The 12,654-nt window shown below is 38.2% G+C and overlaps 1 protein-coding gene across 1 annotated transcript in view; it reads right to left on the bottom strand.

The window, feature by feature from the left end:
• Positions 1-813: 813 nt before the first annotated feature.
• Positions 814-12,654, bottom strand: part of LOC114474868 (calsyntenin-2-like) — a 356,008-nt gene continuing 344,167 nt past the window's right edge. Inside the window, exons 13-17 of the mRNA XM_028465442.1 lie at positions 6,040-6,210; positions 5,780-5,925; positions 5,409-5,532; positions 1,618-1,802; positions 814-1,464 (exon numbers count right to left, since the gene is read on the bottom strand). Of these exons, the coding sequence (XP_028321243.1) occupies positions 1,267-1,464; positions 1,618-1,802; positions 5,409-5,532; positions 5,780-5,925; positions 6,040-6,210 (824 nt within the window). The 3' untranslated portion in view covers positions 814-1,266. The remainder of the gene's footprint in view (positions 1,465-1,617; positions 1,803-5,408; positions 5,533-5,779; positions 5,926-6,039; positions 6,211-12,654) is intronic.

Here is a 12,654-nt window from a genome sequence, read left to right as displayed (position 1 = left end):
TATAACAGCACACTTTCTTTTTTTTTTTTTAATTTAGTTTTCTTGATTTTTTGGGTTAAATGTGCTGTTTTTGTACACTCACCTGACTTTTAGGCAAAAAAGACGACTAAAAAAAGAAAGAAAAAATAAGAACCTTATCCAATTTCATGGATAAGGGTACATTTTATGTGCGAGTGCAAATACTGAGAATACCAAGTATTATTATTATTATTATTATTATTATTATTATTATTATTATTATTATTGTTGTTAAATGACTCATGCAGATGGATTGATAGTAAAATTGTCTTTTTGGATAATTTCTAGGAAATCCTCTCTGAATAGAAATACTACACTTAAATAGTAATCTGTAAGAAAATTGTGCTGAAGTTAAGCTTGAAAATGACCACAGCTGCTCTAAAAGCTAAATAGAACTGTTTCATCATTTACGTTGCAAATAAAAGTAATATAGTGCATCCTGAAAATGACTGAAACAGAACAGAGCTGTTTTGATTGCCATGATCAAAGTTGTTTATGTCTCATTTTATGGGATAGATTCTTTAGATTCTTCGTATTACCTTCTCTAGTCTGTACTAAAACATGTAGTTTAACAGTTTAACATCACTGATATTGTCTACTGCTACAGAGAGATATGGAAGATGGACCACAATAATACATATAAGGACATTAATTTTCTAGCCTAACCTAATTGGTTACACTAGCTTTTCTGCAACTTTTCACTCAAAAAAAAAAAAAAAAAAAATCCTTTGTGCAAAAAATAGACCCCCCACCCCCCCTTTCCCTTTCCCCATCTAAATACTCATGTGTGGCTCCAAAACAGGATCATACAAAGTAAAGTATAATATTTTATTCTATTTAAATCTTTTTTCGAGAATAGAGGCTGCTCTCCGTTTTTTGTGCTGAGCTGTCAGAGATATCAGTAAACAGAATGCATGGGGTTTGGTTGATTAAAAACTGTAGCTCTGACAGATTGTGATACAAGGATTGATCAAACATTGGGTGTCTTTAAAAACAATGAACGGGATGTGATTGAAGCATACATTTTTGTGTCAAATTTGTTTGTTTTTTACATGGTGTATAAAAGGGGAAAAGGCTCAACTGGGGCAGAATATTTATATTCAGTGTGACTTTATGTGTCTGTCAGTGTTTCTTCCAACAGGGGGTGGCATTAGCTCATTTTAGAGGATCAGTGTGACAAAGTCTTTCGTGTGCGCGCGCCTGTGACAGTGTGTGGGGAAAAACTTAATGTTTGTGAGTGCGTTTGTTTTAATAAGATATTGTTGTTTTGTCCCATTTTTGGACTGTCTTGCACTGCACCCTGGGTAACTGGTCGTCCATTTCCTCCTCGCTGTCATCGGATTCAACACTGGTGATATCATCATCATCATCATCTCTTTCTTCCTCCTCCTCTTCATCTTCCTCCTCGTCACTACCATCCTCAGCAGCCTGAGGCTCCTGCAAGGTCTGCAGAAGAAGGGATATTAGAAATCTACTTATTTTTTAGCTTTATCCTGATGTGAGTAATAGAAACACATCTTTATCAATATAACCAAATATATCTTTATTAATATAACTAAAAGGATAGTGTTTCTCTTTATCATCCCATCATTCTCCTACCTCCATTGGATTGACCGTGATAGTCAGAGCAGAATCGTTCCAGGTCTCATCAGGTTCTTTGATGCTCTCTGCCAGCTTCATCTCCTGCTGGTGTGTCAAGTGGATGCGGTAAATGCCCAGTACAGCCACCACCACCAATGCAGCTATGCACATCACGATCAGCACAGTGGCAGCATTGGGAACATCTAAGAAGCAGACATCAAAACAAACACATATATCAAAGGATGCATGCTTATCACCAGTGTTTCCTGTGGAATTAAAAGGTTTCAATACAATGCCAAGTGGAACTGCACATGTGACTCATCATAGTTGGCCATTAAAACAAGAACTTGATTTTAGTCCTCGTCTCCTAATCCCAAATACACGTCATCGCCTGACTTGACAACAATAGGAACAACAAGATGTGAGTTATAGTTAAAAGTTGAGCAGACAGAGTTCTTCTAATTATTTTTTTTCAAACCAGGTCCACCTTGTCTACTATTATCAACTGTAAAGTTGCCAAAGCAGTGCTTCTTTTGGCTGGTTCGATCATATCATATAAAATCATCTTATGTGAGAGTGGAGGTAAAATGGTCCTTAGGGTGGAGAGCTTTAATGGTCTGGAGAATTATGTGATTATCACAGTCTAAGGAGATAAAATTTTGTTCAGATACTGCGTAAAGAGACTCAAGCTTTCTAAAACAGTTGTTCAGGTTATTGTTTTACACTGGGGAAAAATATGTGATCTAGAGTTCTGATCAAAAACTGTAAAGTTTGAGTAACCTACAGTTTTAAGGTAATCTTTGTCTGGACCTGAAATACATTATATGTGATGTAATCGATGCCTTTAGTAGTTTTAACATTTAATCTGCACTCATCACTCATACCGAAGTCAGAGAGCTTTAATTCGTCATTCAACACATTTGCTGATTGCTTCCTATAGTCGGCCTGTTTTTATGAACAAGGTTTGTATTACATCATTCTATGAGTCTGTTGAATTACACAGACGATGTTCGTGGTGGTAAATATAACCTTGCAATTTCTTTATTTCTTTTTTCTTCAAAATGTTGAGGCGAAGCATAGCGAGTGTCTGATTAGCACAAAGTCTATTAATTAGCAAAAACATTAGCCTTATTTTATTATAGACTCCTCCTTTTTTTTACTTTACTTATTTCCACATTTGTTATCTTAGGTTGTCACTACAAGTATGCAAGAATAAGTGAATTAATATATGCATTTATTAACTTTTATGAATGTGACCATCACCAGCACTCCCAAAGGAAGGTTATGATAAACTTTATTAGGGGAAATGTTAAAAGAGAGGACAGCTTTACATTTAAAGGGCCGGTCAACAACCACAAGTGGTCTAGCCATTTGTTTATCAAGAGAAATTAGAAAAAAACTTGCTTTATATCTTACAGATATTCTTCAGCTCTAAATAGCTACACCACAGACGTATGATTTAAGCTTAAGAGAGAGGCAGGGTTCGTCAAGCTGTTAGTAATGTGTTGCAACTATTGTGCAGTAGAGTGAAATCTGTGGTGTCACTGTTATGACATACAATATATGTCAATATAATCATTAAGAGGAACATCCCAATGCTTAAATACTAAAGATGGGACAAGATATTGTGTGACAAGATATTACAATATTAAAATGTTACAAAATGTATCATTGAGGGGACTAATGGTAGCCTGAGAGGGGGGAGGGGAGTGAAATTTAAAAAAATCCAATCGATGTAACACACACCAGATTGCTATTGTTTGTTTTTATTTTATAACATTCCTATCGAGGAAAAAAGGTCATACCCTGAATAATATTAGTTAAGTTACTAGTTTAAGTCAAATGAAAGCATGGCTATTCTTCCAGCTGCAATTGTTTTGTTTTCTTTCCTATCTAAAAAAAACTAATATTATTACTAGACCATTATTGTGTATTGTATCATAAAGGTGGAGCCGTTGGGAAAGCTACATTCAAAATCATGCTAGCTTTCGAAAATCGCCTACCCTACCTTTAATGAAATTGAAAATTGTAAAACTAAATAAATCACCATAAAAAACATAACCTCCTTGGCAGAGGTAAAGATAAGAGTGAACAGGGGGATCAGATGTGCTTTGTGGTGTATCACAACTATTTGCCAGGAGCAAACATTTCTACAACAAGAGCTATCCCAAAGTTACCATCATGCCTGTGAGTCCATAACAGAGGTGCAATTGAAGCCTGAGCGTTGCCAAGAATCCACAAGACAAGTGAAAGTGAGTGTGCAGTGGACCCTAGTGGGCATCATCCAGTCAGCGAACAACTGGAGCAGGGAGATGGTGAGGTTAAGCAAGCACAGGGTAGCACATATAGGCAGGGTTTGCAGGGACCCCAGAAATATAAATTATATGAGAAGATTCAGCAACTGGTTGATGTTTAAAGATTACTTGTCCTTCAAATTCACCAAAATAGTTTTGGTGGCTATGATAAGGGTTGTAAGGATACACTTAGATCAGTTGTAGGTCATTTATCCATCCATCCATCCATCCATCCATCCATCCATTTATCAAATAAAAAGCTCTGCTTACTCCAGCATGCCGGCATTTGGTCCTTCTGCAGTACACACATTTAGAGATGTATCACAACCTTGTTGAGTAAGATACCAACAAAACACGCAGAGATTTCCCTCCAACTAAAATGTTTACTACTTATCCACTGATCTCAAGCTCACTGAAATAGCATCTTTTCATCTGGCCCCATGTATTTGTGTGTGTGGGGAGGTAAGTTAGCTGGGCTCTCGCAGGGCTGGTCAAGTGATCGTTTGATTCTGTCTAGTTTCTACTTTTTCACATCAAATCCACAGCTTTTGATCTTGGTTGGACTGAAGCTTCTGGGATGTCTTCCCCTTTATCCATTAATGCTCGACATGCACCACGATGTCATCTGAAACTTGCAAGTGCTCCAAAAACACATCATTGCTAAAACTACATTAAAAAAGCCTTTCTACATTTAATTTTTCGCATGCACAAACACAGAAACACACGCAAGCACACCAACATACAAGCGCACACTTTCACTTATCAGCCACTGAACTCTGTGGAAGTCTAAGTAAAATCCATTAGAGACTGATGAATAATTCAATCTCATGTGGTGGATTAAAACCAGTCCTCACCATGGCCTTCTTTTAAACTTAACATCACTTGTTTGCACTGAGTCGGTTGGCGGTTTGTAGTCTCTACATCATTTGGGAGGATCTTAATCTAAACTGCTGTGTAGCAGAGCACAATAAACAAATGACGAAATTGAACTGACTGTTCCTCATTTTCCTTTGGGATGAATGTCTGACATAGAAACACATTTAACAACTGGCACAACAGGGCTGTTCCTACAGAGACCTGTGGGCCACAAAGGGTCCGTCAACAATTACAAGTGGTCTAGCAATTTGTTTATTAAGAAAATTTTGAAAAAACTTGCTTCATAACTTATAGATATTCTTCAGCTCTAAATACCAAATTGTAAAACATGTATTTCCCACCTGTGGAAGATGTAACTGAATGTTGTAATAATATCAGATTATTCTGACAAGAAATGTATTTCAGCCTTTCATTTTTTTTTATTTTATCTTCAAAATGTATTATTACATATAATGTGACATTCACACTGTATATCAAATACACCTTCTGATGTGACACTGTCAGATGCAACAAAAGATTTTACTTTGTTTACAAAGAGAAACTATGTAACTATAGAAGGAAGACTATGACTTGTCCTAAATTGTGCTGGAGGAGAGAATCAATGCAACATTAAACAATAACAGCCATTGGTTCTCCTACCTGAGCTGTGGCTTGGGAAAAGCTCTTGAAGCATGGATGGATGGTGAGCCACCTGCATGTACTGAGGCGGTGCTATAATGTGACTTATGTGGTCTTCATCCTCCGAATTGTGCATCGCTTTTACCTGGGTTTAGGAAACAGTGGAAACATGAGAGACAATGAAGGAAAGAAAAAAATCTATCCATGTCCCTTGATTATTCTTACCATATCATTTTAGTTTGAGTCCTCTGATTACAATAAATAAATAAGATGACTAGAAAATGCCTCTTTGGCTATTATCTCATTCATGTGTTGAAATTCTACCGTAAACATCCCTTATCATTTAATATTTCATCTTAAAAACCAACTATAATGAAATAGTTTCAACTAACCTCTAAGCTAAACTCATTGCTGGTGTATCGCCCGTTTAGCTCCGAGCAGGTCAGACGAAACCTTCTCTCTAATAGCGATTTGGGCTGACGACTGTAGTAGCGCACCTGCCTGATCACCTGCTCATAGTTGGACATGGAGTCAACACCTGATAGAGAGAGAGTAGGTGGTTAAAAGAGAGAATGAAACATTTATATAAATGTAATAGGGTGTCTCACAGAAACTGACTGAAAACACATGTAACGCAGGTGTACAAACTCACCATATATGGACATGCCAGAGGTGGAGTTAGTGACGTCGAGGTGTTTTCTAAGGAGAGCGCCCTGTTGCAGTTGCAGGGCTTCAAACTGTGGGTCGAGTTCCTCTCCCAGGACCAGAACATCACAGTAGTCAAGGTTATGGATGATCTCTTCCAGCACCCCAGGTCGCCGTGCTACACAGAAACACAATTTGCTTTAATGTACTTACATTGTTACATGCACTGTAGGAAATTAGAAACAAGTACAGATGAACTACGACCGGGCTCGCGGATCGTCTCCGCTCTGAATAGCACGTAAAGTAAAAAAATGGGGCCCCCGGGTCGATGCGTACACATCCATAGATTATACCTACCATATTCCAGCCCGATCCGTTCACAAATAACAGAGGAGTAGCGATTTAAACTAGTGTACACAACAAGAAGAATAAGAAGAACAAGAAGAACAAAGTGAGTGGCGTTTTGAGTCCGGTAGCCTCGCCTAAAAACTTCATCTATGTTTCGTTTTACATTTACATGAAGGTGTTTCCAATGACGCAGTAGTGTTCTTTTTTATCTTGAACATTGTCTGTAAGGGTGGAAAAATGTTCACAATAGGATAAAGTGGGCAATAACGGGCTCACAATAAAGATACGATATGATATTTTGAAAAGGGAATAAAAAGGGCTGGGACTTTATCATGTTAATTGTGATTAATTAATTACAGATAAATAATGACACAAAAAAATAACAGTTAATCACTCCAAACAGCACTGAACCCTCATCATTTCACAAGTTCTCGGTTTACCCATAATACCGATGCACAGACCACCCCACAAGAAATGGGAGAACCCAAGAAGAAGTTGTTCCTGTGCTTTGTGAGCATCAATTTTAGATTAAAAGACACTGAATGGAAAACAAAAGTCCAGTTGTGTGCAAATTGTGCAAGAAATAGAGCAACCACTTCAATGCTAAATAATATATATGATGCTATGCTCCGAGCAGGCAGTGTCACCAATCCACACTCAAGATGAGAAGGTTCAGAGCCAAAATGAATGAGTCCATGACTGACAAATGAACAAACTCACTGGATAAATGAATCGCAATGGACAGTTAACCACTCGTGGTGCCACAGATAGCTTTGTCTGACCCAATTTATGAACTGCTATGTAGAAAGACTATTTCAAACAAAATTTGTCAGCTTCATCAGTTGCTCTATTTATTTCATGCCACATTTACTGTATTCTAACTATTTTGCAGTGTTCTGTTTCCTGGAATGTTCTGTACTAAGTGCTGTTTTTTTCATTTTAATACAGAAAAACAAGTTTGTTTTGGAAAGCATGAATACAGCTTACTTAAAATGAAGTTTGTGATTTGTGAACAATGCATTCACAATATTCTTTATTCATAATGCACATTATGTTAGCACTCAATGATGCAAATAACAAACACAACTTTGTTGTTTAGGCTCATTTTTTATTTTCATTGATTCAGTCATACAGTATACCAAAATCAATTTAAATTGGAAAAAAAAACATTGCTCCTTGTTAGACAATTATTTTAGATTTCTAAAGCTCAAATACAGAACCGAGAGAAAGAGCAGAGTTCCAGTGTCCTATCACTTTGAATTACATGCTCAAAATGTTATGTATTTTTGACAAAATGATGCAAAGAACTTACATACTGCAGCTTTAAATGGACAGTTCAGGCTGTAGTAATACCACTTTGAGACAGCTTTGTTAACACAGTTGATCATTTTGAAGACTGTAATGGGGAATACGTTCATCCCGATATTAGCCAATCCACACTCACTCACTCACTCACTGATAATTCATTACTTTCTACCTCTGGAGGATTGCTACATCCATTACCCTCCATGTGACCAACGGGATATACCAGGGCGGAATTTTTCCCTTTTAATATGTACATGAATGATATGTCTTTGATTTCAAATTTATGTGATACATACATTATTAATCACCTTGAGTACACAGAAATTATTTCTAGCCTATGTAGTGCTGACCTCCAACAGGACGGTCATGGATCAGTGGTAGAGTGGGTGAAGGATTGGTGAATGGAATACCGCCCTATCCCAGTTATTGTTGTTGTTGTTATAAATGCTGGTGGTGGTCAAAAAATAATATAAGCTCAAAATGACATGGCTTCTGCCAGTATGCCCCAAGGCAGCTGCGGCCACAATTACATGTACAGTAGCTTACCACCACCAGTATGACTGATGTGAAAGCATACAGTATGTATCTGCAATGTGCTTTTAATCTAATTTAAAAAAAGTGCTATATAAATTCAAGCCATTATTATTATTAACAGTTACTGCGAATCTCACTCTCTCATAGGTACTTGTGGTACCTATGAAAACTCAGTCTCGTATAATGACAGCATGAGACTGCTTCTGTTTTACCAAACCTGATGTATAGATATTTGTGTAGGACATCTGAGTCACAAAATGACAATGACTGTTTTAGCTAACCCTGTAAACTGTCAGATTTCTTTCCAGACTGTGGAACCATTGGGGAACTTCTCTGTAGGTTCGGCTCTGTTTCTTCAGTTTTTATCTTTATTTTGGGCGACTGTGGTCGAGGTATAAAGGAGTTGTCTTCTGATTGAGAGGTTGTGTCAGGGTCTGTTTGTGTTTAGCCTTTAGTTGTTTCTGAGGGCCTGTACTACGATCCAGGGTATCTCGCTGTTAGCAGGCTTCACCTAACCAAACATTCTCCATCACTGAGCACCCGTACTACGAAGCAGGTTATCATCATGTTCACTTAAGACAGGTAATTAAAGCCTTGCGACGTGCACATTCAAATGAAATAGGCGGAGATCTCAGCCTCTGACCAACCACAATAATGGAGAAATCGTGTAGAGCAACTTTAAGTCACAATTGAGGAATAATTCTAGAAGAAAATATAAGCGGACAGTGCTCTGGTCAGTTTCACTTGATTACAGTACTGACGTGTTTCCTGCTGAGGCTGTCAGTGTCACCATAGCAAATGTATGAATAAATGAAAAAATGAAAAAAGAATCTGTCTGTACATACAGAGAGTGCCCAACACAGGCTTCATCAGCTGACTGTAGATCAGTCCATCAGAACTAAATGTATATCTTTCCTAAAGGATGTCATCAATAGATGGAAGAATTGTATTTATCCATTAATAATCTTTCTTTCCTAAAAGCAGCTGTCAGATCTGCACCAACCAGGATCTTTTAACAATGAGCAGCTCTTTTTCCAAGAGAACTGAATGATCAGGAGGCAGGACTTTGCAGGTGAGGAAACAGCGCCACTGAAGGATTTAGTGACACACCTGGTTTCCCACCCTTTATTTCAGATCTTAGTGAATCCGCCCCAAAGTATTTGATTATTGTTTTTATTATTATCATATTCCTTTGACGAAGTTCAGGTCCTCTGCACACATACTGCACTATGAACTGTAGCAGTACAAGTTTCTCCCACATGTGACTGTAAGGCCAACTTATTTTTTTCAACCTATCATAATAGTGAGTGGGTTGAATCCGTGTATCATTTGTTCATTTGTTTTTCATTATGTAACAAAAACATGAAAAAGGAATGAATGAACAAATGATACACGATTGGGTTGAACAGTTGCAGTTGAATTTGCAGCCAAGTTAAATTGGCAGATGCCAACTTCAATCCCTGATGTATTTCAACCTCAAGGTTTTCTAAAGTTTTTTTTCTTAAAACCTGTAAGTGATACTGTTTAAAGGAGAATGCTTTGTGAGCCTCATTGACCTGATTGTTACTGTGTAAGTACAATAGTGCACAACACGCTGCCTTAGCAGATACAGAATGGCAGTTGACATATTCAAAACTTTAATCTATTACATTATCGGTAAAATGCAGAAGTAATGACTTCTTTCTTTGAGCAAAGCTGTAGGAAAAAGCCAAAAATAGTATGAAGGAGAAATGAGTCAGTGTGAGTAGACTTAGGAAAAGCCATGACAAGGAGAGAAAGCCTGGAAAAGAGTGATTAGCACTGTTCAAAAGGAACCAATTGAATGCACAGTGGGATCCATTTAAGATTGATCTGGATCTGTTTAAAGCTCAGGAGAACATTAAATCTCCTGATAATGGAGCTTCATTGTTGCTCTTTTTAACACAATCAGACACCCATCCCATCCACACACAGCCTTACATAGAAGCTAACACTCTTGCTTGTTCGTCATTCTTTTATTTGTATTTCATTTATTTTTTTCCTGTGCCTTGTATCTAATCTCTTCTTCCCAGCTGGAGTCTCTATTTCACCAGCAGGAAAAGCTCCATCAACTGCTGAAAGCAATGCTGCTTTTTGCTCCTCTCCCTCAGCCGATTTACGTACAATGGAGAGCTAAAGCCTCCCCTTCGCTCTACGGATCCTCTCCTAATTGCCTGCTGGCTCTGGAGCCTGGAGCTGAATCAGGCATTTTCTGTCTTGGTGGTCAGATCGTTGACTGAGACTTGGGTCGACGGGATTTAAATGTCATTCCAATTTGCCGTGATAATAGCAGAGCATTGCAGGAAAAGTATTATGGTAAGATCAAGACTGAATCAGCAAGATGAGGCTAATTTGGGACATATTAAAAATGACTATAAAAATTAAAGACCAAGGAGATGAGGGATGACGGGGCAGCAGAAACATATGAAGAGTCAATGTCCACCCAAAAAAAAAAACTATTTTTCCTTGGATATTTAAGCAATTTTTGTACAAAAATATGGTATGCTGATCTATCCTCATTCACTCAATGGAACACCTTCGGCATACATGTCCAGTTTTAAAATCCAAGAAACACATATAGCAGATTCTGTTTAAAATAACTTAGTAGCTTAGCTTTGTCAAACATGCTGACACCAGTTGTACACACAGAATGTTAATAAATCCCACCTTTTCTAAAACACCATGCAAGTTCCTGTTCAGACTTATTTCCATTCAGAAACGCCTCCAATTGAAACATTTATGGTAGCAGCAGGGTTTTCACCAGCGCTGTTGTAGGGGAATTTTCTGTAGTTTTTTCCCTTTTTTAATCGGTACCGTCATTGCACACTTGGACACAAAAGGGACTTCCAGGTGCACACGGGTTGTTTAAAGTCTTTTTTTATTCTGCATAACCAAGAAACATATTAATCAGTCGCACCGTCTATTAAATACATACAATTTGCTCCAGTCTTTACCTGAGGACCCCTGCTGCCACTTAGCTGCCCCCAATGCTGCCTGTGTGATCATCCGCTTGGTAACCATGAAAATCACCATCCAATATAAACAGTACTTCAACCAGGACATAGCGTGTAGCATCACATGAAGCTGCTCGTCATGTTTATAACCCAAAGGATCATTTTACATGCGCAAGCACGGATGTGAATCCTGTCTAGTTAAAATGTGTTCAGGGATAAAGAAACATAGGCTACATTCTGGTCGGACGGGCTCGGGTCATGTTCTCTCGGGTCAGATATTTTTTTTTGCCCGATTAAAGCTCTAATGAGTGCATCCTCCAATGTGTATGTGTGCGCTGTATGTGTGTGTTACAATATTACTGCAGGTCCCACATAATACCTGATTTAAATTTGAATCAGACTTTTGAATAAAATGTTATTTCTTGTCTTTACGGTGTCTGATTATTTATTACTCTCTAACTACATTCATTAGCTTGACTTCACTAAATTTGGCCATCTGAGAGTTTTTTACGCCAGTGGCACTCGGACGCGCACCACGCGATCCCTGAATGCTGTGAAAAATTCCTGGTGAGAGCCCTGAGCAGCAATCCCTTTAAGAATACGTGAACAGACTTTTTGAAAGTGGAATTTTGACACGACCAAAGCCATATATGAAATAAAGAATCAACTGACAAACATTCCAAACACTTCACATCAACGAGTCACTGGCATAAATGATACATGCGCAAAAATAATCTTTAAATTGTTAAATCTGAAATCTGTCATTTTCAGCACAGGAAGCCCAGATATTGTAGCAGACTTTTTGAGGTTAATACTGAGCAGCCCTCCCTGGGCTGGACAGGCAGAGCCATTTGCCTTCTAGCAGGGCTATTGTACATTCAATAATGTGTCTTCATCGTCTTCTGGTGCCCATTGTAGTGATGCTCCGCGGAGTCTTTGGGTTTGCTACGGGTGTCATAGCCACAGCTTCAGTGGGTAACCATATCTCTGATCACACAGAGAGATGTTATAATAAACCATATGAAGCCAAGAAAATTATTTTTGAAGCATTGTAACACAGTGATCAGACCTGATCCTCAGCAGCTCCTGCTTAGAGGTGCAGCAGCTGGGTGTGAGCTGGGATGGCTTTTTTGTGTTTTGTCTGTCACTCCACCATTTGCAAATCACGGCATAAATCAATCAGTATATTTTTGGGGGTGTGGTACCTGCTGAGAAGCGACTCTGTGCTCTCACTGAACACATCAGCACAATCTTTGAAGACGCACTCCAGCGGGGCGCACGGCTCTGCAAATCCTCCAACAGTGCAAGATAAGCCATGACATGCACATTGCAACTTTTCTTTTTAGCTTGTCCTGTCAACACTGTGTTTTATTACCCGTGACACCAATTATTTAAACTGTGTACTGAATTATTGATTGATAACATTTTTTAATTGAATAAGGTGCGTTCTATTTGTAGTTTCA

The sequence above is a fragment of the Gouania willdenowi genome, chromosome 13 (genome assembly GCF_900634775.1).
Source record: "Gouania willdenowi chromosome 13, fGouWil2.1, whole genome shotgun sequence".
NCBI classification, from domain to species: domain Eukaryota; kingdom Metazoa; phylum Chordata; class Actinopteri; order Blenniiformes; family Gobiesocidae; genus Gouania; species Gouania willdenowi.
This window is presented reverse-complemented; position numbering and strand designations above follow the sequence as displayed.